The sequence below is a fragment of the Andrena cerasifolii genome, chromosome 16, assembly GCF_050908995.1.
Source record: "Andrena cerasifolii isolate SP2316 chromosome 16, iyAndCera1_principal, whole genome shotgun sequence".
Lineage (NCBI taxonomy): Eukaryota > Metazoa > Arthropoda > Insecta > Hymenoptera > Andrenidae > Andrena > Andrena cerasifolii.
This window is the reverse complement of record NC_135133.1, coordinates 2,953,977-2,980,185: the sequence shown is the minus strand read 5'-3', so window position 1 is coordinate 2,980,185 and position 26,209 is coordinate 2,953,977. Positions and strand designations below refer to the sequence as shown.

Genomic DNA, 26,209 nt, shown 5'->3' with positions numbered 1-26,209 from the left:
TTTGGGGCATTTTCAACTGTTCAAGTATCCCTCACACACTGATCAAGTATCCTTCAATGCAATCGATTTGAAAAAGATGAAAATTGAAACTTACCTTAAATATTTAGCTCAATTAATGAATAGCATTAATAGACCAGAAATTTCTGGTTTTACTTGATATATTTCAAATCGTTTAAAGTGCAATATTTATTCGAAAAGGAGGAAGAACAAGCAGACCGAAATATTTACTTTTTGGCTGCAAATAAGAGCGAAGCTTCTAACAACATTATTCTATGCTCCCAAAAGAAAACTGCAATGTGAAGTGTTGCGGTAATGCAAACATTACCACGATAGCGTGGCAGCAGGCACAGATTGCCAATACATTAATTAAAAAACTGATGCGATCGTGTATCCCCGCTAATCAACTATCCCACCTTTCCCCTAAACTTCTCTAATTTTCAGAAAACCATAAGTTGTTACGGTTACTCATAAAAGTAGCAGTCCACCCTATATGTAACATATCTTGCATATTAAATTGACTTCAAAGTACGAATTCGCAAATCAAATTCACTTTAATATACTTTTGTTTTGAGGCATTCAATTGGAAAATTGTACACTGTTTATTTGAAAAAGTATTTTCATCTGTTGAAGTAGCAAAGATCTTGCAAAAAATATTCGTCAAAATTCAATATTTAATTTATACAAATGTGATTACAAGTTAATATTCTTCAACTATTCATAAGCTTTAATCTATTATTAATATTCCTTGAAATTTGGGCTTAGCTTGTTCAATTCTTCTAGCAAAATTACTTTGTGCACTTCTTTGGTGGGTGGTTCTAACTAAAAGTACATTAATCAAGGTTTATATTAGGTAATTCTGAATTTAACATTACTTAAATATGTAAAATATGTTATACGTATGGGTGGAGTGAAGACAGTCTCAGGGTTGAACAATAACACAGCAGGGTGTTACTTTATTTCAAGATTCTTGAATTAGAGTTTTCTGTTAAGTACGATTGTGTTGCCCTGTTTGAAGAAATAATTTCCAAATAATTGCACTGTGATATTGTTCTTGAATTAGTATTGCTAATATTATGGCGATGGGAGATAGATGATAGGAATATTATAGTAAAAGTGTAGAGAAGTAATGATAATGTAGCAGAGAAGTATTCTACCGGTTGTAAAAAAAAATAAAAAACATGGCTCACAAAGGTGATTCTACACATTTCTGGATCGGTGTAGATCAGTTAAAAAAATGTGTCGAAAAATTGATCTTGAAATCGAAACTCGAGATCCAATTTTGCTTATTTTACTGCGTTCTACTCACTGGGGAGTCTAAAAAGTGCCAAAGGAACTATTTTTGTCGTTGATAATTTGAAAGATTTTTTGGAACATAGTTTCTTTCACCCTTTTTAGTGAGGCAAGCACGTTATAATAAACAAAAATTCACCCCTAATTTCAAGCTCAACAAATCCATTAAATTTTTTAACAGATCTCCGCCAATCCAAAGGTGTAGAATCACTTGCCTGAATCATTGCATATAATTTTCGTACACCCCGTGTAACAATCCCATTTTCCTACACCTGCCTAAAGGCAATTATATAATTTTAAAGCATTTTCGCAGAAATAAATATGAGAAAATCGAAGTTAAAATTTGTAACTCCTCTTCTTAAAATTCCTACACATTCTTCAAACCTTTTAATTCACATCTTGTAAAAGCTGTAAAAATAGAAAACCCAGATTACAGTGTTCACACAATAGCGCAGACTATACAATAGCAGATGCAATGCCTCGTGGAATATTGATCGCTAATGTTTAGTTACATAAAAAAAACGGCTATAAACGGCGTATCCCCAAGTCGCCTGAATGCTTTTCCTAGGATTTAAGTGGTGTTCAAGTAGCACAATAGCAGGTAAGCATTGCAACCCGGAGGGGTCGGGGGTCAAGTCCTGGCAGGAGCACTATCCTCTACACAACTTTCCTCCTTATTTTATTCCGCACCAATTTCCGTGCTGCGTTAAATTGGATACTATAATCTTCAACTTAACCCACTTAACACCACTGTTACCTAATTAATCACTACACCCTCCCCCACTTACGCCTATTCAAAATTACTAAAGAAATATATCACTCAGCGATTTCCCCATTAAATTTACCAATCAAAATTTATTCCCCCCGCACAACCTATCGAATTAATTAAAGGCGACCAAATTACTTCTCTATTCACACCTCGCAACGCTTTAACACCGGCCAGATGCAAACCACTTTAATCGCAGACTTGAAAACATCTACTTCTGTTCCCACAAAAATTCTTTTCTCCAATAAATTTCCAACCACTAACAGCTAATATTCTACAACTCATCCACCCCCATTATCCTCTATATATTCCAAACTAAATTCCACCCAAAGACCGTGCATCCACTTCCCGACACCCATCAATTAAAATCACAAGTAAAATAAATTTCCCTTCGCAACACCCCAAAACAACAAATTCCCAACGCCGCGCAGAGATGTCCCAACGGTGTCTAATAATTTCCATCCACACCACTTGCCTCCTCCACGTGCGAGCGTCGAGCACGTTTCAGCACAGTGCCGCGAACGACGAGCTGGCGAAGAGATGCGTGCGCTCCTCGTGGCAGGACTCGAGGCTCGCGTTGAAACTGAATATCGAAAGCGAAGGGTGCAGAGCACGAGGATCTCGGGATGAACGTACACACGCGATGCTAGGCCGCGGCTCGTGGAGAGGGGCCACCACTCGCGGTCGAATCGGGACGAAGTCCAAAGGGGGCCAAACGTGGCAGCGTAGGATCGCTGCGAATAGAGGACGTGTTGCCTCGACACTAGACGAGTACCGAACTGAATAGATTTTCGCAGGTATAGCCTAGGGTGGCCACTTTTACCCCACTCTCCCTTCGAGGCTGTCTCGAATTACAACCCCCTGTAAACATAGGCGTAGAAGCGGCTGCGAGGTCCTCCGTCTTGGGAAATAGCTGCAGCGCTCCTCGGGGCGGGCTGCTTCTGTGTGAAAATTGCAGAACGATTCCTAATGTCGACGAGGTGCCTCTTAATCGAACGCCTGTCTATTCTTCACCGCTGGAACGTCCGCGCCCCGCGCCTAGGCCTAAGCAGGTTCACGGTACGCGCGTATGCCTCATCTTCAGTGCCAGCTGTCGGGGCTGTAACGGTACACCTTTATTTTCCAGTTCTTTCGTTCATTATTATCTGGCCCGCGTAGACCTGCTGCCTCTGCGAAGCCACGACAGCTTACCTTCGCAACTGTACATTCCTGCGGCAGAGCGGCAGTGATTTTATAGTGGCTGACGTTGGAACGCTGCACTCTGCCGGGGGCAGAGATGCAGGTCGGAATATCGCGCCGGGTTGTTTGGGAAGTGTGAAATTGCCGGGAAATTCTGGGGCAATCTTTTGCGCGGAATCAGCTAGAATTTTATTTCACAATGCGCGCACCGTTTGCTGGATTTTTTTGAGAAATATGACCTCTTGGAATTCCAGCAAATACAGAGTGATACCTGCTTCGGATGCAACCATTCGTAGATTTTTATGCGAATGTTTTTTGTAATGTATTGTTAGTTTTGTGTAACTCGATGACTCTAGGCTACTAGTTGTAGATGTAATTATTCAGATATTCGAATATGAATAATTTGTTGTAAGGGAAGATCAAGAAGTTGAAAATTTATAATATTCTGATACTTTGCGAATATGTAGAGGATTTCCTCCTGGTTATAACGCAATTTTTGTTTGCTGTCGAAAGTCGCTCAAAGGGGGTGAAATTAACCCCTGAACATTTGGCTATTTTAGGAATTTATTTTGTAACTCGCAATCTGTAAGGGATAGAAAAAAAGTCTAGAGATAAAAGTTGCTTGTTTTAATTAGATCTAGCGTTTGGTAGAGAAATTATTTTACCGTGAACCGGATTACAGCAAGGAGGTGTAATTGACAGCTGAAAATCCGGTTATTTACCGATTTTGGGTTATAACTTGTGAACTGTAAAATAATTTTTTCACCAAACGGTAGATTTAATTAAAAGGAATATCTTTTGTCTTGAAACTTTTTTTCTATCTCTTACAGTTCGCGAGTTGTAACACAAAATCGGAAAATAACCGGGTTTTTTCAGGGGTTAGTTACACCCCCTTAGAGTGAATTTGGGCAGCTAACAAAAATTGCGTTATAATCAGGAGGAAATTCCCTACGTATTCATAAAGTTTCAGATTTTTTTTAACTTTCGGGTTCGGGATCTTCCCTTATTAGGTATCATCGAATACGTAGATTATTCGGATAATGGTTACAGACCTACAACTAGTGTTCCTGATTTCTCCATATTTTTTGTTTCTCGAGAAATCAGAAATGAGATGATATTTCTGGAGAATTCTCGAGAAATTGAAAAAAATATTGCAAAAATTATATTTTTGGAATAATGTTGATAATATTTATCGAAAACACAAGAAAACTTTAACTAAACGATTATTCCTGTCTAATTTATACACAAGTTGTGTAAATGAAAGAATAGATATTAAATATAACTGGAAAATTAATTTATTTAATACAAAATTTGTACAAAGCGAAACATTACTTTTTGGTTTCAAAATTTATTTTTAAATAGCACAATGCGTCTAACGTAGCGTCAGCGAATCTATTTTTTTTGTGGCAAAATCTGTTACTGTTATATTTTGACTTTTCATAAATATCTATTTTGGCTGTGAAATGAAAAAATGCGTCTTTTGACCCTTTTGGAATAAATTCTGGATCATGCAAAAATTTTATACGGGGTACAATAGTCTTATCTCCTCTTTTCAATACTTCTTCTTTAATAGCCAGAAGAAACTCATTGGGTACTTAATTCAGTACACAATTTTTCTAAATTTTTAAATGCAAATTTCAGAGCACCTTCAGCAGTTAATAATATCGAAAAATTCCAAAAAAATAACAGTACTGTAATTCTGTACTGTTATTTTTTTGGAATTTTTTTTTCGAATTCATATAGGATCAAGTGTACTGTTATTTTTTTGGATTTTTTTTTTCGAATTCATATAGGATCAAGTGTACTGTTATTTCTTTTGGATTTTTTTTTTAATTCATATAGGATCAAGTGTACTGTTATTTTTTTTGGAGTTTTTTTTCGAATTCATATAGGATCAAGTGTACTGTTATTTTTTTTGGAATTTTTTTTCGAATTCATATAGGATCCAGTGTTATTAATAAGATGCATTATAAATTGTAGATGTGTTTATACGTTCGCGATTAACTAGTAATACATTCATTTACGAAAATAAATGAGATATATAATATTTTTCCTAGACTTAAGTTTCTCGAGAAATACTATAATTTCTCGAGAAATAAGAAGTAAGAAATTATAGTAATTCTCGAGAGATAAGAAGTAAGAAATTACAGAATTTCTCGAAAAATCCTCGAGAAAGAACACTACCTACAACACATTAAAAGCAAAATATTGCGAATCGAGAGGATTTTTTCAATTGTTGATTTTAATAATTACAGAGGCACTGGCGAGGGGAGGAAATTAACGGAATGAAACGCGACTTGCACCGAGCTACTTCGCGTCCTATTAAATCCTCTTATCAGGAGCATTCGCAGCGTAATATGCCATAACAAGAGCACCGCTAGAATCGCACGCCGAATTATCAAGTTGCGTTATTAATTTCGCGCTCTTCACGCAGATATTCTGTGTTCGTTCCCCTCCCTTCCCCCCGTTGCAGCGCGTCACGAGACTTTTTATTTTCACCGCTGGTGGGCCCCTTTTGTTGAATTATTTAGCAATAACACGGACGAACACAAGTCCGCGCAATTTTAATCGCGGTAATTTTCGCGGCCCCCTCCCCCCCCCCCCCCCCCCGCGCCCCGCCGCGCTCTCTAAATTAAATACGTGCCGTGGGAAAACGAGAGTTTTGCAACGAGAGTTATTGCGCAATCGTAGAGCGCGATGCTAAATGCCCGCCGATTACTAAATGCAATTAAGTCGGTCGGGTTCGTAAACTATCCGGAGAAATTAAAGCGTTCACTATGCTCTAATTGTCGCACGCCGTTCGCGTGCACGGTTTCGGGTGGGGGGTTCTTTTATTTTTTACAAGAAGATGGAGAAAATTGGTGCAAGGAAAGTGTTTACTGACTGCTTTATTTTTTTATGGTCTGCTTAGAGAGTGGCGTGTGGTTTATGGTCTGTGGTTTTTTGGTCCAGTGAGTGTGGCATTTTTGAAGAAGAAGAAAATATTGGGAGTGCAATATTCTAAGGTAAGAACTCGGGGGGGAAACGAGAGGAGATGGGCTAATTGTTGTAGGTGGATCGTTCTGAATACTGGACTCTATGTACATGCGAGTAGAATTCAGTGGCACTTGACACGAATCGGTAGAATTTAGTAAAATTCAACACAATTCAGTGGACCTGGGGAAAATTCCACATGATTCATTCAAAACTTCACGCAATTCAGTAGAATTCAATAAAATTCAACGCGATTCAACAGAGTCCAGCAGAGTTCGGGAAAATTCGTCAAGTTCAACACGATTCAGTAGATTTGGGTAGAACTGCACATAATTCGTTAAAAATTCCACAGAATTCAGTAGAATGCAGTAAAAACTCAACACAATTCAACAGAATCCGGCAGAATTCGGTGAAATTCGTCTGATTCAACGTGATTCAGTATTTTAAAGACAAAGTAAATTACATAATTCAGTAGAATTCAGTAATAAGGGGTAAAAATGTGATAATTTATGTAATAATAATTTATGCAATTTATGTAATAACTTAAAATGTAAGAAATGTAAAAAAAATGTAAGAAATGTAAAAGGAATGTAAGAATGTAAAAATGTAAATAGAGATGGCAAATGTAAAAGGGGGAAAGAGATAGGAAAGGCAAAAGGGACTGGAAGTTCTTGTAAACCGTACAGGGAGCAATAAATATACATACATACAGTAGAATTCAGTTAAATTTAATATGAATCAGTTGAATTGAGTAGAATTCAGTTAAATTTAATATGAATCAGTCGAATTGAGTAGAATTCAGTTAAATTTAATATGAATCAGTCGAATTGAGTAGAATTCAGTTAAATTTAATATGAATCAGTCGAATTGAGTAGAATTCAGTTAAACTTAATATGAATCAGTCGAATTGAGTAGAATTCAGTTAAATTTAATATGAATCAGTCGAATTGAGTAGAATTCAGTTAAATTTAATATGAATCAGTCGAATTGAGTAGAATTCACAATTAATTCAGTAAAGTTCAAGACAATTCAGTGTTCTCGACGACAACTCCACATAATTCATTACAAATGCCAAACAATTCCACAGAATTCAGTAGAATGCAATAAAAAATCAACACAATTCAACAGAATCCAGCAGAATTCGGTGAAATTCGTCTGATTCAACGCGATTCAGTATTTTTTCAGACAAAGTAATTTGCATAATTCAGTAATAAAGGGTAAAAATGTGATAATTTATGTAATAATAATTTATGCAATTTATGTAATAACTTAAAATGTAAGAAATGTAAAAAAAAATGTAAGAAATGTAAAAAAAATATAAGAAATGTAACAGGAATGTAAGAATGTAAAAATGTAAATAGAGATGGCAAATGTAAAAGGGAGACGAAAGAGGTAGGAAAGGCAAAAGGGACTGGAAGTTCTTGTAAATCCTACGGGGAGCAATAAATACACATACATACAGTAGAATTCAGTTAAATTTAAAATGAATCAGTCGAATTGAGTAGAATTCAACATAATTCAGTAAAGTTCAACATAATTCAGTAAAGTTCAACATAATTCAGTAAAGTTCAACATAATTCAGTAAAGTTCAACATAATTCAGTAAAGTTCACTGTTCTCGACGACAACTCCACATAATTCATTACAAATGCCAAACAATTCAATAGAATCCAGTGGAACGAAATTCCTCTAAAACTACCAACCTGAAACACTGGTAACAATCTCCTCCAAAACTACCTACAGCTTCCTAAATTTCCTATAAAACTTCCAAAACCATTACTCATCCAAAACCCAATCCAGCAGACAAATCCTGCCGGTTCCCACGATAACGGTTCCTCGGAAGTGTTTCCTATCGACAAAAGCGACGTCCGAAAACGCAGGTCGGAAGGTAAACGGCCGTAAAACGCAGCACAATGCCACGCAGACTGACCGTCGCTGTTTACAACGTAATTACACCCGGCATAATAATCTCGGGAGAATAATAAAATGCAACGTGCATCGCCTGCAGCTTGTCGCTTGTACTTTACGCCCGACGATTATCCTTCGAATGAAATTCGTCGAATGGTCCCTTTCCACGGGGAGGGAAAGAGACGGGGTGGAGGGGGTTGCAAGGTTAAAACGGCAGAAGTATAACTTATGAAGTAAACGAAGGACAGGAGAAGAAAAAAAAAGAAATGGAAGGAAATGAAAAGAAGGGATCTCTGCCGAACCGGACCCGGCGCGGACACGCGAGGAGTCGTAAACGGGCTGTAAAGAGAAGTCCCCTGTACCGTTCGGGGCCCGTAAGAAGTGGGCCCATGCAGCGGTGCGCGAAGGTACCTGAACGGTTACCTTTATCGCGCTGCTTGCGGAGAGGGGGACACTGAAGCGATTTCTTTTATTGAATGAGATTAAAGCGATAGAAAGATGTACGCGTGTGGTTCGTTTTAGGAATGAAAGAACGTGAAATTTGGGGGATGTTTTCCCTTAAGTTCACGGCTCTACTGGTTTAAATCTTTTGAAACAGTCGAAATTCATCTTTTGTGTTTCCCTCCAACGCAGATCTATAAACGTAGCTACGTACAAAATATGTTTGCACCACCACTTGCCAGAGAATACCATACACGTAATGACCCAAATTCCACAGAGAACTCAGAATTCAATTTTTAGCCTCGGTTCCCAAGCCGAATGTAACTCAGTGTGGTCAAAATGGTCCACAGTTTGACTTTGAGGTAAAATATTTTTGAGGTATCAGTTGAAAATGGTACTACTGTTTAAACACGATGCTGCGTTAAATGTTGATTTTCAAAGGTTAATATATGTTCTACAATGTTCAAACTTTGTCTCATAATTTTTGCGACGTAGTTTAACCGATAGATTTTAAACAGCAGCTGATTGAAAATTGGCTTGGATCAACCCAGTGCGTTAATTACTAAAAAAAGTGGTTTTCCCTTTTAGTTCTAGATACGAACGATCCTATACCTCCCAGAATCGTACAACTCTCCTTTCTTTTGTCCTCCAACAGCGGAATTAAAAACGCAATAATCAAAACACTTCCAATGTAACAATTAGTAGAGTCCATTCTACTTTGTCGGTCGAAAAAGGGGCGTATTTTCATGATTTTTTTTCGAGTACGAATGTACGGATTTTAATGTTTTTTTTTTGTTAAATGTTTATTATTCCTTGCTGTATAGAATCGTATTTTTTATGTTTATAAAATATAATTGCAAATGTGTGGATTTAAATCGCAATGTTTGTGCCTCAGTGAGAATACAGGCTCTCTGCGGAAGTGCTCCTCGGCCTTAAAGTGGTCCTAAAATGATAAACAATAGAATGACTATGTTCTACAGGGGTGTACGCATAAAGTGGACTAGAATCATTCAGGTATCAAAAATAGTTTTTGCTGCATCCACAAAAACATCGAAAAATAGGTAGAAAATCCAGACCTTTTTCTTTAGAAGGCTGCTATTTTGTAACCACTGTTGATAAATCAATAATTCTAGTCCATTTTATGCGTACACTCCTATAGGACACAATCATTCTTTGTCTATAATTTCAGAAGCACTTTGACACCGAGGAGGACTTCCGCAGTGTTCTCACTGAGGGGCAAACATTGCGACTTAAGGGGGTACACCCGTTTGAACCCTTGGTAAATGTGTACATTTTGTGGATTTTTTTACAAGTCAACGGCTTGATGAAGATTTCCCGTTTTTTTACTATCTTTACACAGTATTATGAACTACTTAAAAAAAAAGTTTCAGTTAAAAAACCATTGTTTTTCGGAAGTTATGCATAAACATCCGAAAGTCTCTCGATTTTAGACGGCCAAACGGTGGGCCTGAAAACAGCTGTATGTCGTGTCTGAAATCGAAAAGAATAAAATCTTCTTATAAAGTATGTCAATAGCTATCGTCCAACGGGGCTGATTTTGAAAATTTTGAAAAATAAAGAAATGCTGAGAGATCAAAGGTAAAGTTACATTTTTCTAAGAGGAAAAGCCACCTTTTTTTCTTTATAAATAATAAACGGGGAATCGGAATAAAAAAAGCCCTCGTTGGACGATGTGGAATCTTATTACGGTCCTGCATGCAAAATTGGAAGTGAATTGGTTGAACGTAGCACGAGTTTTTAGGCCCACCGTTTGGCCGTCTAAAATCAAGAGACTTTCGGATGTTTATGCATAACTTTGGAAAAACAACAGTTTTTTAACTGAAACTTTTTTTTTAAGTAGTTCATAATACTATGTAAAGATAGTAAAAAAACGGGAAATCTTCATCGAGCCGTTGACATGTAAAAAAATCCACAAAATGCACACATTTTCCGAGGGTTCAAACGGGTATATCCCAGAGTTGGGCAAAATGTAATCTAATTACAACTTACAAATTAGGATTAAAATGTAATTGTGTAGTTGATTACACATTAGTTTCTGTAATCGTTCATTTAGGTAGTTGACGAAACCAAATGGTCAACTACCTAAATTACACAATTACATTTTAATCGCAATTTGTAAGTTGTAATTAGATTACATTTTGCCCAACTCTGCCCAACGGTTGGATTGCTTAGATACCAAATAATCACCATACCTGCACTTTTCACAGTTTTTTATGCACGCTTTTACAAGTAATGTAAAATAAAAAAATTGTCAGAATGTTGAAAATTATTCAAGTTATTTGACGCTAAAGATGGTCGGTATCTGTAATCGGTGTACATACTCCCAGGTGAACCGAACATCTAAAAGCAAAATGCTTAGGGGTGATTAGTTTCTACACTAATACTTGTTGAGTGAAACTTTGCTGGCGAATTTAAATAAAAATTGTAAAAGTCACACACGACACAATTTTCCCCACATTTTTATGGAAAAAATCGTCTTTAATCAGTTATAAAATGTTTTACAAACGTCCAATATTCAATTATATATCCATTCGTTCAAGAGTCATGATGTACACCGTGTTTGAAAATGTAGTTTCGAGATAAACGGCTTTAAAGTTAAGTCCCCAAATACCGCTTTGCGAGGCCGTTACTCGACGGTGCAATCAATTACGTTCAGCGCTATAATTTCCGTAATTATTCGAATTACCTCACGAAACTTTGTTGCACATTTTCCCAAAGGAAGGCACTTTCAGAATTAATAATAATAAATGAAAATCAATTTGTCGAGATTTCAATAGTTCTATATCCCCTGAAATCCACACACTTGTAATTACATTTTGGAAATACTAAAAATACAATTCTATGCAGCAAGGAATAATAAATATTTAACAAGAAAAAAAATTAAAATCCGTGCAATAGTTGCTGAGAAAAAAATCATAAAAATAGGTCTCTTGTCTGACTGGAAAAGTAGAACTGTACAATTTTTACCGGTAATTCGCAAAATTTTTACCGGTAATTCGAGAAATTACGTATTTCTCGATATTTACCGGTAAATTATGTACTTCTCGATATTTACCGGTAGATCGCGAGAAATACGTATTTTATCGAATTACCGGTAAAAATTTTGCGAATTACCGGTAAAAATTTTGCGAATTACCGGTAAAAATATGTAGCGCATAATTCCGTCGATATCTACTACGTTATCAGTGAAAAAAGCTTCAAACCGATTTACCGATTTACCGCTTTGCAATCCCTAATTCGTACGCTGAGTTTGGTTCATGTTTCGAACCATGTTCCTGTTCGCGTTCGCGTTGGTGGAAACGCGGCATAAGACACTTCCTCGCGCCACTGGGAGCAGTGCATTACCGTTCCCCAACTGCACCCCGCAATGCCATAAAAATCCACCTCCCTCCGTTCGCCCAGCAGCCTCGCGATGCCTCTCCACCGAAAATCGTCAGGATCGTTGTAAACGCCCGAAATCGCAAGCTGCGCAACTGGTAACGACGAATCCTCACGTGAATTATCGGCCAGGTCGAGAGAAAGCGCCAAAGATCCAAGGAATTCCGACATTCGGTCGAGTTTCGCGGTATCGCTCGCCTCTTGTTCCGGGTTCATTTTCGGTCGATCAACTCGAGGAAGCCGCGGATGATCGCGAAATTAAAAATGCTGAACCGCGGGCTTCGAGCCACGAAGCCGAAGGCCCTCGAATCGTTCCGTCCAATATCCTTTCGATCTGGACGCTCGGAAGAATATCGGCGCCAAGTGCGCGCCATCTTAATGAAATGTTATCGTGGCGGAAACACTCAGCTGATTTTCAGTTTCGAGCACTCGGTGCCTGGCGATACCACTCCCCCTTTATGAATCCGTTTTTTCTCCTCTCCGGATATTCCTCGGTTCGGTTGAAATTCGACACGCAGCCTCGCTGCGGTTTTATGTTGGCGAAGATCGTATTTATGAAAATGATATTGAAATTCGTGAATGGAGTGGGCTGCACGGTAGACTAAAGGTGGGCAAACATTGCCGAATATCAAATTAAGTTCTGGATCAAAATTCTGGAAATATGAATTTTTATAAAATTTAATTTAATTTAAAAAGAAAAGAAGTTTTGAGAGAAAGCAACTTGATTGGAAATTGACAGGAAAATTCTATCTGAAAATGATTGGTAGCAGGATTTTGGGGTTGTTGAAGGGGATGTTGAAGGATTGTGGAAGGGTGGGAGGCGATAGAAAATGATTGTAAGACGAAGATAGTTTAAGCCAGGTTAAAGGTACAGGAATGCACTTTTGTTTCTGCAGAAATTCTGTTCGTAGTAAACGTAGTACTACTATTGCATCTCTCATTCATGATGCGCTCTGCATTTAGTTTCCCAAGAGTGAAAGGGAAAAGTGGTCGTTCCCCTGCGGTTTGCATCGGGGAACCCAAATAATCGTACCAGTTTTGCAAGTTCTTACCTCCACCATGAGAATTTACTGTTCTCTTCGATAAAAATTCGTTGAGAAGTTTTAGGAAAATGATACCGAAATTTGTTGAACATCTAGAACCTCGAGGCATACAAATCTGTAACTATGAAATCAGCCTAAGTGACTCAGAAATTAATTATTTTGCCACCGTCCAATATGGAATTTTTTTTTTCAACTTAAAACCTTCTTTGTGTACATCGCACTAGAAAGTACAAACCAATTTCTTTAACATTATATAGAAAAATAAACCTTTTGATGCCAATTAACAATGATGGGGAGGTCTTGAAGTAAATTAAAACATTTTAGGGTCTTTCAAGGCATTTTTGCAGGTCACAATTGTTATTTCAATCAAATTCAAATATTTTCAATCTACCTCCAGTTTGTAAAAACACTCCTATTTCTCCTATGTGAATGTATGAGCCACAAAGTGTCTCATGTCCAGAGGTCACCAGTGGACAAGTGACTTAAAAACTTCTTACACGAGACTTTTGTGGCTAGTGATTGTTACTTTTGTTACAGTAGTGGTGGCAAGCAAGTTCCATTAGAAAGAATTACATCTTCAAATTGGTACCCCAAAGATTCAGGGGTTGTCAGAATAGGTCAGCTATACAACTAGAGCTGTAAGTATTCGAATAGTTGAAATATTCGAATAATTTATTCGAATAATTCAAAGTGTTCGAATTTCGAATTGTGCCGAATACGAATTTAAACGTTTGAAAAACAAATAATTGTAAAGACCAATATGTAAATAATTCGAATAATATTCGAATTCTACTGGTATTCGAATTATATTCCAATTCTGCTGGTATTCGAATAATATTCGAAAATTCTGCTGGTATTCGAATAATATTCGAAAATTCTGCTGGTATTCGAATAATATTCGAAAATTCTGCTGGTATTCGAATAATATTCGAATTCTGCTGGTATTCGAATAACATTCGAATTCTGCTGGTATTCGAACAATATTCGAATTCTGCTGGTATTCGAATAACATTCGAATTCTGCTGGTATTCGAATAACATTCGAATTCTGCTGGTATTCGAATAATATTCGAATTCTGCTGGTATTCGAACAATATTCGAATTCTGCTGGTATTCGAATAACATTCGAATTCTGCTGGTATTCGAATAACATTCGAATTCTGCTGGTATTCGAATAATACTCGAATTCTGCTGGTATTCGAATAATACTCGAATTCTGCTGATATTCGAATAACATTCGAATTCTGCTGGTATTCGAATAATACTCGAATTCTGCTGGTATTCGAATAATACTCGAATTCTGCTGATATTCGAATAACATTCGAATTCTGCTGGTATTCGAATAACATTCGAATTCTGCTGGTATTCGAATAACATTCGAATTCTGCTGGTATTCGAATAACATTCGAATTCTGCTGGTATTCGAATAACATTCGAAGTCTGCTGGTATTCGAATACTCATAACAGCTCTAATACCAATACAACATCTAAAGCCTAGTATTCAATTAGTTACGCAGATATATAAAAACATAAGTTTTAAACTTTCTTTTGCTGTATATTCACAATCTTCCTATTTAAATATCACCATTTTTTTTTTCAAAAACATTGCCTCGACCCAGTGATTACATCTGAAATACCAATGGCCAGGAAAGTGTCCTACACATTAGCCAAGATGAAAATGATAAATTCTTGCCCGTAGCAACGAAGCAACCGAGGAGCCCAGCCATTCTCCTTGAAGGTGCTCTATTCAGGCCTCTTCTGCAGCTTTCATGCAGCGGAGCCCTCGCTCGGCCAGGGTTTTTGTGACGTGCAAGTGGGTCAGCACGTCGTACTGCTTGACCTGTATAATCTTTCGGCTCTACCTGCCGTGTCACGTAGTACTACCTTTGTGTTATTACATCGGTAGTACCACCTCATTAAACGGCTGTCGAGCACCCTCGCGACGCACAGCTCCCTCCAGCCAGCTCTAGCTGCGTTCGCCCGCTGAATACGCAATCTTCAACCACCCCACAATTTCAAATTTATTAAGAAATTATCGAGCTAAGGTGTTTAATCATTCTACGTCCGTTTGTCCCGCTTCTTCATTGAAAACTGTTATTGGCCTCGTTTGTCGGTGAATGATGAAGTTTAAATTAAATTACTATCTCGGGAGAAGCGGCAGGTTTGTCAGGGTTGGTAGATCATAAAATAAGGAATATTTTGCTTAAGGTGTTTTACTAATTTCAGTGTCAATGAGTCTTCTCTGGTTATCGCTTTGGGGGTGATAAGAAGCTGTTATCGAAGTTTTGTTAGGACAGGTATTCTTGTTAAAAATATTTAAGTTCGCGTAGCTATTCTTGTTTCAATGACGGAAAAATTCATTAGAAAAATGAATTTAACGAAGTAAAATTAACACTGTGTATCTTATCTCAGATATTTCCTAAAATGAGTTTCATCTGCTTCAAATGTTGGCGTTAATGGGTTAAATAATATTATTTCAAAATTGATGCTATTTCTTCCACTTTTTCTACGCCAAAATATTGTAATTCTACAAACGTATACGTATATACTAAAATTAAACATATTCACCCATACCCCAAGCTTTTCTTTTGTAATACTTAAACACTGCAACTCGGTTTGCACTGGAATATTTAATTCCACCCAACAGTATATTCTTCAACCCCCATTTTAAAAAAGCTTTTTATTCAAAGCTAGAGATCACTAAAGACCCGCGAACGAACCCTTCCACGTAATCCTTCGTCAAAAAGGGAAAAAAGCACTGCCCCGAAAAACGTGATTCAAAGATGGTGACAATCAGCGTGCCGCCCGTAGCGCTAAACGGCCAGATAGTAGCAAGCCCTCAATTATAGTTCCATAACCGGAGCGGGTAATCTTCGCCAGCTTAATTACCCGATTTAATTCCAATCCGTGGCAAGTTAATAACGCGGCGACGAAAGATACGGCTGGCACACGTGGAAATTACAGCGGTGCATTCTGCGTTACAGTGGCGACTACATCAGCTGGTCCCGCAAGGTCGCTCCCCTCCCTTCACACTAGTAAAATGCAGCAGACATGTTTCCTATTTTAATTACAGTGTTTCGCCATAAAATTTTGAATATTAGTAACAGGGGTGCACGATGCTTGGATAATTGATTTCTTTGAAGATTATTACTCGACAATTGTATCTTAGATTACAACAGGTTGGTTTAAATTTTTATTTTTGTAGAGTTACTCTTTTCGTGCTTCCTATGTTGGTTGAACATGAATTTTGTAGAATAATTTATATACTAGGGACGAGGAGGTGATGTCTACGTAATACTGTGCTGCAATCGTTTTTATTTAAATAAAACAGGGCCGAGGAGTTTTTCGATATTGGTGGAAGAGAAAATTTACTACAACTATACGATTCTGCGTTTAAAATTGAGTAACTTCAGTTGGAAACATTTTCCCACGCGAGAAATAGTTTGAGATCGCGCCGCATAGACTCGGGGTGTTTCACCCCGAGGAACAATTTCGTTCCGAAAAAGCGAAAGTACGGGTGGAATATTTTCCAATGACCTGCACATTTACGCCCAGTTGACTGAACAAGTACTCCCCCTTCTCAAGACATGGCAGCAGACCTCACAGAAAGATAGACAAAGCGAATTGCAGGGGATGAACCGAAATTTCTAGATCTACTATTCGAGGAGGGCTGAAAGAACCGAGACGGACAAAGAGCAACAACGAGAAACGCAAGAAAATTAACCAGGCTTGGAAAGAAAATCCGCGAAAAGAGAAAGGGGCAGCACGCAGGAAAGCTGCGACGAGGGAATTAAACAAAGGGGTGAAACAGTCTGCCGAGAGGTTGAGAGGGAGAGAGAGAGTGTGAGAATCGAACAGGAGCGAAGAAATAGGAAGGGTACGAGAGAAAGGGTTGAAAGAGGAAGCTAGAAGAAGAGGGTGAAGCAAAATAGATCGGGCTGCAAGAAACAGAGAGGGTTGAAAAAGGGAGTGAAGGTTTAAGAAAGGAAAGAGAGGGTGACGAGAGACAAGAGATAGTTCCCACAATCACGTCGCCTTATCGAATCTCATCCTCCCCTTCGCAGGCCCCTTTCTTCTCTCGCTCCAGCACGCAAACTCTCTCTCTCTCTCTCTCCTTCCCTTCATCCCCTTCTTCTCCGCGCTCTCTCTCCTCCGGCCCCTGAATCTCATCCCCCGGCCCGCCCTGACTCGGAATAAATCAATACACGTGTCTGCTACTCGGCTCGTAGGCTCGGGGTCGAGCCTTAAGCCCGAATTCGAGGAGTCGAAAGCTCGCTGACTGGAAAGCCGTGGAGGCCACTGGCTCGCGGGATTGTGATTTTGCGCGCCCCTGAGGGGGCGAGCTTAATTAGCCCCCCCGCCCCCAATGCCGCGGCGGTACTGGCGCTCGTACCTCCGCCAGAGACTGACGCCAGGACGTTATCGTCCTGGGGAAATAAAAGCTTGGCTGCTACTGATTAAAGCCCGCGATTGTTCAATTACAGCTGAAACTGGCGGGTGCCAGGCACGCTCGTGCTCGAGGTATTTTTGATAATGGCGGCTGGGGAGGGCTCGCCGGGTACACTTTCGCGTGGAGTAACCGATTTGCGGCGCGGTTTGTCGCATTGTCGTGGAAATTTGTAAGTACGCGTGGTTTTATGTGGTTGTTTGCGGAATTGGGGAATCGAGTGTCGTTTGGAGGTGAAATTTGAAAGTGAAACAGTGTTTAGGGATGGGGGAGGGGTGAAAAGGGGGTGAAAATGTGAGGGGAGTTGATTATTGACAATTTCGGGAGTTGATTGTTATAAATTTCGAGGGGGTTACCCTGTTAACCGGCGAAGACGAATTAACTCGTCATTTGGAATGGCTTCTTTACTGAGCAAGACGAGTTAACTCGTCATTTGAAGATGCTTCTTCACTGGGCAAGACGAGTTAACTCGTCATTTAAAGGTGCTTCATCAGTGGGCAAGACGACTTAACTCGTCATTTGAAGATGCTTCTTCACTGAGCAAGACGAGTTAACTCGTCGTTTGAAGATACTTCTTTACTGGGCTAGACGAGTTAACTCGTCATTTAAAGATGCTTCTTCACTGAGCAAGACGAGTTAACTCGTCGTTTGAAGATACTTCTTTACTGAGCAAGACGAGTTAACTCGTCATTTAAAGATTCTTATTCACTGCGCAAGACGAGTTAACTCGTCATTTAAAGATGCTTCTTCCCTGGGCAAGACGAGTTAACTCGTCGTTTGAAGATACTTTTTTACTGGGCAAGACGAGTTAACTCGTCATTTAAAGATTCTTTTTCACTGCGCAAGACGAGTTAACTCGTCATTTAAAGATGCTTCTTCCCTGGGCAAGACGAGTTAACTCGTCGTTTGAAGATACTTCTTTACTGGGCAAGACGAGTTAACTCGTCATTTAAAGATTCTTATTCGCTGCGCAAGACGAGTTAACTCGTCATTTAAAGATGCTTCTTCCCTGGGCAAGACGAGTTAACTCGTCAGTACTATTGAAAAATTGCGCCTGTTGCGAAAGAATGCAGATATCATTTGTTTCTTATTACCACTATAAAGGCAGCATACCTTCTTCCAATGCTTATTTGCTTTTTTCTTTGTTTTCTTTTGCCATTTTCACCACATATGGTTAACAAATGAAATAAATATTGATTGGTTCACTAATAGTATTTGTTTATTTATTTATCTGTGAATATATCTGTCTCTAAGTTTATCGTCCAATTTGTACCAGAATGACATAAGATATACTCATACCTGCTATGGACAAGACGAGTTAACTCGTTTTCTGCTATTTGTCACTACCCAGCAGGGAAGCACTTTCGACCAAAAACTGTGCCGGTTAACAGGTGAATTGTTTAGGAGAAAAAATTAGTGAATAAGGGATTTGGAGTTTTAAGTTGGAGTGGGGGACGCTTGAACTAGTTTAGAGGTGAGTGACTAGTATGGGGGTATTCTTTCTTTTTTTAGTTTGATGTTAAGAAAATTTTGTCGTAAACGAAAGTTTGTGATTAGGATGTGTTACATCCTGACTTACCTAACTGGCGGCAAATGTCGGCCTTCAAATGAGAAGGCAGAGCCTTTTCTTTGAGCAGCGCCTCGTAATGCTCCTTAGCTAGGCGGTACTTCCCTTGGACCTCGTACAGATGGGCTATGTGAAATTTTACTGAAACAGGCAAATGAAATTCGAATTTTAATACAGTGGCTTAAACTGTTATCCATTAACCCTATAAACCCTTCGCTGATAGCGCAAATGACAATTGTCAATATTTCCTGCATCTGTTACAAATAGACTCTCTATTGTAAGAATCTTTTAATTTCAAAATATCTTCAAATTTCACAAGTCGAATTTTACAAAATTTAATATTAACCAGTGATAACACTATCGAGAGAAAAGACACATCTCATAGCCAAAACAATTTCGCAGTTTTCTGATATTATAAAGCTCTGCTATATAAATTGCGGTCATATGTTAATTTAAAAAAAATAAGAAAACAAATACAAAACTAACGAGGAAACGTTCCCAGTCCAAAAATTCTGATTTTAATGAAATTTCGTGTGAACACAGAGCATATTGGGGTACACAAGAAGTGATTTCTTTTCTAAAGAAAATCACTTTTGAAGGGTGAAATCAGCCCTTAAAGTAATCGCGTTTTTTAGATATAACTTTGTAATGGTGCGAGATAGAACGAAACTTGAAGTATAAGAATTGTTCAGTTTGCTATGCTCTACCATACTACCAAAAGAAAAAGAAAATTCTTAGAAAAAACTAAATCTCACCCTTGAGTGTGAATTTCCGCGGAAAAAAATTGCTCCTTTCTCTGAGTTTCGTTAAAATTAGGACTGCAACGAATATTCGAATACTTAGACTTAGATTATTCGAATATTCGAATACTTAGACTTAGATTATTCGAATATTCGAATACTTAGACTTATATTATTCGAATATTCGAATACTTAGACTTAGATTATTCGAATATTCGAATACTTAGACTTAGATTATTCGAATATTCGAATACTAAGACTTAGATTATTCGAATATTCGAATACTTGGACTTAGATTATTCGAATATTCGAATACTTAGACTTAGATTATTCGAATATTCGAATACTAAGACTTAGATTATTCGAATATTCGAATACTTAGACTTAGATTATTTGAATATTCGAATACTTAGACTTAGATTATTCGAATATTTGAATACTTATACTTAGATTATTCGAATATTCGTCGAATACTTAGATTATTCTAAGTATTGGTCGAATACCAGAGAATTCGGATTTGGGATTCGAATATTCGAATAATTAGAAGTATTCTCATTATGTGCAAATTACGTTACATATGTATATATATTTACTCGAAACAATTGTAATAATGTCCAATTCTGTTTCGCAGCCGATCTACGCGCTTTAATTTTCAACAAAGTTTGGAACATCAGTGTAAGCAGACATTTTTGTAGGAAGCTAAAGATTTACCATATATTAAAGTAAGATTTATCCAAACTTATCAATAATGTTCGAATATTCGAAAACTATTCGAATATTTACAGCTCTAATTAGTTTTACCGTTTGGCAACGCTGCCCTCTTTAGTTAAAATGTCCTATCTAACATTTTGAAACAACCGAGAAAACTGAAGTCTTATCATTTACTTTGCACCGTCCTTATTTTCCTTCATTTAAATTAAAACACGTTGTTATTATTTCGTAACAGCCTGATATAATTTTTTGTAATAGGTAGGTGATGTATTATTACCGTACCAATTGATTAATTGTTTTAGATAGGATATTATAACCATTTGGAAATAAGTTAGGTTAAATACATTATACTGTTTATAAACTTTTACGAAGCACGTAGAGTTTTCTAACTTTACTTAAAAGGTAAAAGACGCGTGGAACTTCAAATATTTCAGCATATCTCGAAAAATAAAAAAATGTTGGATAGGACAGTTTAACTGGGGAGGGCAGAACGTTTCCACGTAAGTTGCCCGCAAAAAGCATCTGGCCCTCAGCTTTCAACATTGAAAATAACATTATACACCATCTACAGCGAAACTGGCCAGGCTCCAGCACAACTCTGTTATGTCACGATACCGCAGTTTCGAATAATCACTTCTCCCCTCACGGAGCCACTCTTATAGCACCCTTTTTGATACTTCTGACCGCACCGTTGGCCAACACGAAAGTGACCCGAGAGTCTCTTAGGCCCCACGTTGCTTCACAAGTGCAACTTCCGCCTGGCTAAAGACAGCAGGCCGATTTCTCGGTATGGGGCAAGTGATACGAGCTCGATCAGATGGAGGAAATGATTTCGAATGCCGGATGATTCAGGCTGCTGAATGATTCAGTTGCGAAAAGGTCACGAAAATTATGATGCAGTGGAGAACACATGGGATAACCTGTCGGATTGTCCAAATAATTTCTGTGTTTTGTTTGAGCGTTTCGATTTATAAATTAGCAGAGGGGGGTTAGGGTAGATCGGGGCGAATCGGATCACTTTGTGTTTGACGGTAAACAAATACTAGTCAAACATTAAAAAACTAATTTTGTATTATATATTCGTGATCAGTACACCTTTGGCTTTAAGATTAATAATAGAAAATAACATTAAACATAAAAGTGTTTCTTCTGCAAACAAAAAAACAAAAAGTCAGAAATATCCGATTGGCCCCGAAATTTGGGGCGAATCGGATAACCCATAAATTTCTGAAAGAAAACTGAAATTTTCATAACAAAATCTTTAGAATCAACTTAAACAAATCCAATTTAATGACAGTGAAGGCAAGTGACACAATTCTCGTGGCATCACTCTTCTCAGATAATCTTCTGAAAGTGGACGAATTAAATTTTTTACCAGAGTAAATACAATGCCATCTTCTTCAAAGACCATTAATTTATTTTTTTTTTCGTCAATTCTCTAAATTTAATTTTTATCACAGATTCCTTTATTTTTCTTGGACACCATGATCCCTGATTTCTCTTTTTTATGTACCTACTAATCATCTGTGTATAAACAATTATCATATTTATAATCATAAAAATACTCAAATGAAAATAAAGAGTGATCCGATTCACCCCAAATAACGTGATCCGATTAGCCCCATATATAACTATTTCAAGGGGTGTAGATTACATAAACAAATTATGATATAATAGTCTAAAATACATGAAATACTAAACTTGGACATCGTGCAAACTAATAACAATAAACACATTGGAATTTTCAAGCTTACTTTTTATTTTAAATAAGAAATTGCAGATCACGTAGGTTAGATTCGGACCAGAATTGTAACGTTCGCACGTGTCCGTGTCAGTGAAAACGTATGCCAGCTCTAAACAATGAGTGCTCATTTCTATCGCGATGTAGGAAATATGGAATAAATTCTCATTTTTTATCCGATTCGCCCTGTGATCCGATTCGACCCGGTCTACCCTATATAATTTTATGAGGAACAGTGAGGTTTCAATTCCTTGAACCCCAGTGAATTTTTACTCGATTACCCGTTTGTGCCATATTCAGTCTACCGCCACGATATGGTTTCAAACGATTTTCATCTCTTTGCCGCGCTGAGAGGGAGCTTAGAAGGTCAATGGTGCGAGAATGGCGACGTTGTTATTCAAAGTGTTCGAGAGTAGGCGTAAGAATTCACAAAATTCCCAGAAAGGGGCAGGAAAAGTGGAAGACTGAGATGGAAAGAATTTCTTAGAACAATGGGAGATTGTGTTGAACTTGGCGTGGATATTGGACAGATTGTAGCCGATTAAATAATTGGGAGGGTGTTATTTCGGTTCCTGATGCTCTGGGAATCGTGAGAGGTCTTCAAATTCTTTATTATTTCGCGGAGGGCACGACACCTTTGTATACTGAATTTCCATCGCTGCAAGAAAAGAATTACTTCAACTACATTTTCAAAACACGATCTTACGTACTGCACTTGCACTGTTGCACCCAAATAATGTTAAGAAAACTATATAATTCTTCGTAAAGTAAAGGAATTATTTTATGAAAAGATATCCTTTATCAATTTTTTGCACCTTCGCGCAGAAAAGATTGTGCAGTTGCGATTTTTATACCGCGCGTATATATTTTTTGGAAGTCAGTTTCCTTTCCACTCGGCTGACCTAGTGTACTCCGAGGCGCAATTTAATTTAAAATTGGAGAACCACGCAGTTGTAATCAATGACGAGCTAAAATGCGTCTGTGCAGACGTTATCGTGATACCGCGGGCTCGCATCGGGGAGGTGTTTTTATTCGCGCAAGAAGAATAGTGTAACTGGCCGAGTTTGTCTTCCGCGTGAGTACTCACGTGACTCATCCATGCTTCTTGGTAATCCAAAGTGACGCGCGGATAAAAGCTTTACAGTTCCATGAAATCCCGTCGGCGAGGAGCAACGGAGATTCCCCGTTATTAATTTAACTTCCATGTTCGGCTTCACTTTGCGCCACGGTCGAGGCATTGCTACTGAGAGTAACACGCTAGATTTCTACGCTACTTCGGTTTAAAAGGAAACAGTACTTTCACTGTTTCTGACTTTGTCCCAGGGGCTGATAGTACGTGTATACACAGTGGCTCGCATTAATGTTCGACACTTTTTAAAATCGCATAACTCTTTTAGAATTGGTCCAAACGACTTGAGTTTTTTTGAGAAGCTAGAAGAATTAGTTTGCTAACTGACGCGTTTCGGCGTGTTAAAAAAAAATGTATTTGGTTGGAATAGCGAAAAGAATAGTAAAGGTCGATTTTTAAACTTTTTTTGTGAGCTTGTAATGAAAATTAAAAAAAATCCCATTTTTCGCATTTTTTTCAAAACGACGAAACGCGTCAGTTAGCAAACTTGTCCTTCTAGGTTCTCAAAAAAACTCAAGTTGTTTGGACCAATTTTAAAAGAGTTATGCGATTTTAAAAAGTGTCCGAATATTAATGCGAGTCACTACTTGAATGGGGTGGCAATAACGAGTGTTAAATATGAGGAGGAGATATTAATATGAGATAATAAGTGTGAGATAATAAGTGATATAAAATATTATATGAGCCGTTTATTTTGAAAGTGGCGTAAGTCCATTTTCCAAAAAAATCGAGTTAGCTATCTTAATAGTTACACTTTTACATGAACTTTTCATTCCGAAGCAAATTGTTACTGATATGTTTAAAATCATTAAAAAAATTTAGAACGAAAATATGCTGGTTAATGAAGCGATGAAAAAGTTTATTTTGAAAGTGGCGTAAGTCTCATTGTGAGAGTTTCAAATGGATATGAAAAATATTGTGCAATCAAATTTTTTGAGATCGCAGCTTTAGGTTTAATTATCAAGGTAGCAGTTTAATTACCAATGTGCAATGGATTTGTTATAAACCATTTAATCTCAAATCTCACTTTCGATCCGCTGACGGATTCATACGGGTCTCCGGACCTGCCCTTGTAATTTTCAGCAATTTGTTAATAATTTGTTTATGACAAATTAATTGCATATTACAAAGTAAATGTCTGCGGGACATAAAGCAGTCTAAAATTACGGCAAACAGATAAAATGCACGAGAAATGTATTGGAATACGCGACTTGGACGAAAAATACGAGACCAATCACAATTTAAAATATAAGGACTTAATGAATTTATTATATTATATACCACCTGCACACCATAATTATTTTAAATCACTCCCGCATACAAAAACTGGAGAAGACTGAATAATAATTAATAAAACATTAATAATTTTAATGTAAAAATTACTTAAAGAATAAAAGTTGAATATTTTTTTGATTTTATAACATAAAAGTGTATAAATTTATTTTTCTTTCAAGGGAAATTTACTTGCCCTATGGACTTGTGCTTTCTTAAGAATTCAAACACATATTATTTCTTAAATAATGTTAATTATGCTAATTGGGATGGTAAATTTGACACCCTTGGAAACCCAAAAACATTATACTGCTATGTTATCTGTTACCCATATTTTTAAATTTAATCCAACGCAAACCCTTCGATATCTCGATTCGAACATAAATGGACTTACGCCACTTTCAAAATAAACGGCTCATATACTACGCAGAGTAGTGATATCAAATATTATTTTACATTCCGTAGAATAGGGATATGAAATGTGATATCAAATACATATTAGATAATATATAGAGTAATGATTACAAACATTAGATATTAGGTGCAGTGGTGATATCAAACATTAGCTATTAGATAGAGTGGTGATATCAAACATTAGATATTAGATAGAGTAGCAATATCAAATATTATTGTACATTACGTTGAGTAGTGATATCAAATATTATTATTCATTACGTAGAGTAGTGGTATCAAATATTAGATAATCGATAGAGTGGTGATATCGAACATTAGATACCAGGTGCAGTGATAATGAATCTTAAATATCAGATAGACTAATAAGACCACCATTCCACTTCGACTTATGCCCCGTCAAATTGTTCCTTGCATACTCCATTATGTTTCTAAATTCACGCGAATGTAGAAACTTCACACGAATTTTCATTAAGGGGTAATCACGCCGCAAAATTCGGCAACATTCAGGCTTTTTTTCCTCAGTGAATACAATGAATAACAATGCCAATTTTTTTTCATTTATTAAGCTACTTGTAATGTATACGCAACAATTTTTTAAATACACTTTTAATTGTCTTTTTTCAATGTTATCTGGAGTTCAAAATCGCGCCTTCGAAAAGAAATACCTCCCTGGCGGGAGTGAAACAAAGCAACCAAGCTGGTTCAGGTGCCAGAATTATCCACGTAAGTCAAAATTTAACAAAGTTGCGCGCATTCAAGCTTCAAGTTTCGAAACTTCCCATTCTTACTTGAAATTTGAATGCGCGCAATTTTCTTAAATTTTGACTCACGCGGCTAATTTTTGCACCTGCGATAGCGGTACTCGTAACGATTAAGAATCAGTTTGGTTTTTTTGTTCCAGATGAGTCTGCGAGCTTAAATCACTCCCGCCAGGGAGGTATTTCTTTCCAAAGCCGCGATTTTGAACTCCAGATAACATTGAAAAAACACAATTAAAAGTGTATTTAAAAAATTGTTCCGTATACATTACAAGTAGGGCTGAGACTATTTGTCGAATTTTTCGGTATTCGAATATTCGAATACTTCAGTTGCTCAATTATTTGGCGAATATAATTCGAATATCCAAGTATTCGAATAGTATTCGAATACTTAAATGTTCGAATAGTATTCGAATTATATTCGCCAAATAAT

At 37.4% G+C, this 26,209-nt stretch overlaps 1 protein-coding gene and 1 long non-coding RNA gene across 6 annotated transcripts in view; one reads left to right on the top strand and one right to left on the bottom strand.

The window, feature by feature from the left end:
• The window catches only part of Utx (Utx histone demethylase), a 214,400-nt gene that overhangs the window by 11,426 nt on the left and 176,765 nt on the right, over positions 1-26,209 (bottom strand). For all 5 annotated transcript variants that reach the window (XM_076829556.1, XM_076829555.1, XM_076829557.1 and 2 more), the window contains one exon: positions 19,024-19,152. In XM_076829556.1, coding sequence (XP_076685671.1) covers positions 19,024-19,152 — 129 coding nt within the window. The remainder of the gene's footprint in view (positions 1-19,023; positions 19,153-26,209) is intronic.
• Positions 4,135-26,209, top strand: part of LOC143377855 (uncharacterized) — a 203,647-nt gene continuing 181,572 nt past the window's right edge. Inside the window, exon 1 of the long non-coding RNA XR_013087426.1 lies at positions 4,135-4,245. This is a non-coding gene — a long non-coding RNA (uncharacterized LOC143377855). The remainder of the gene's footprint in view (positions 4,246-26,209) is intronic.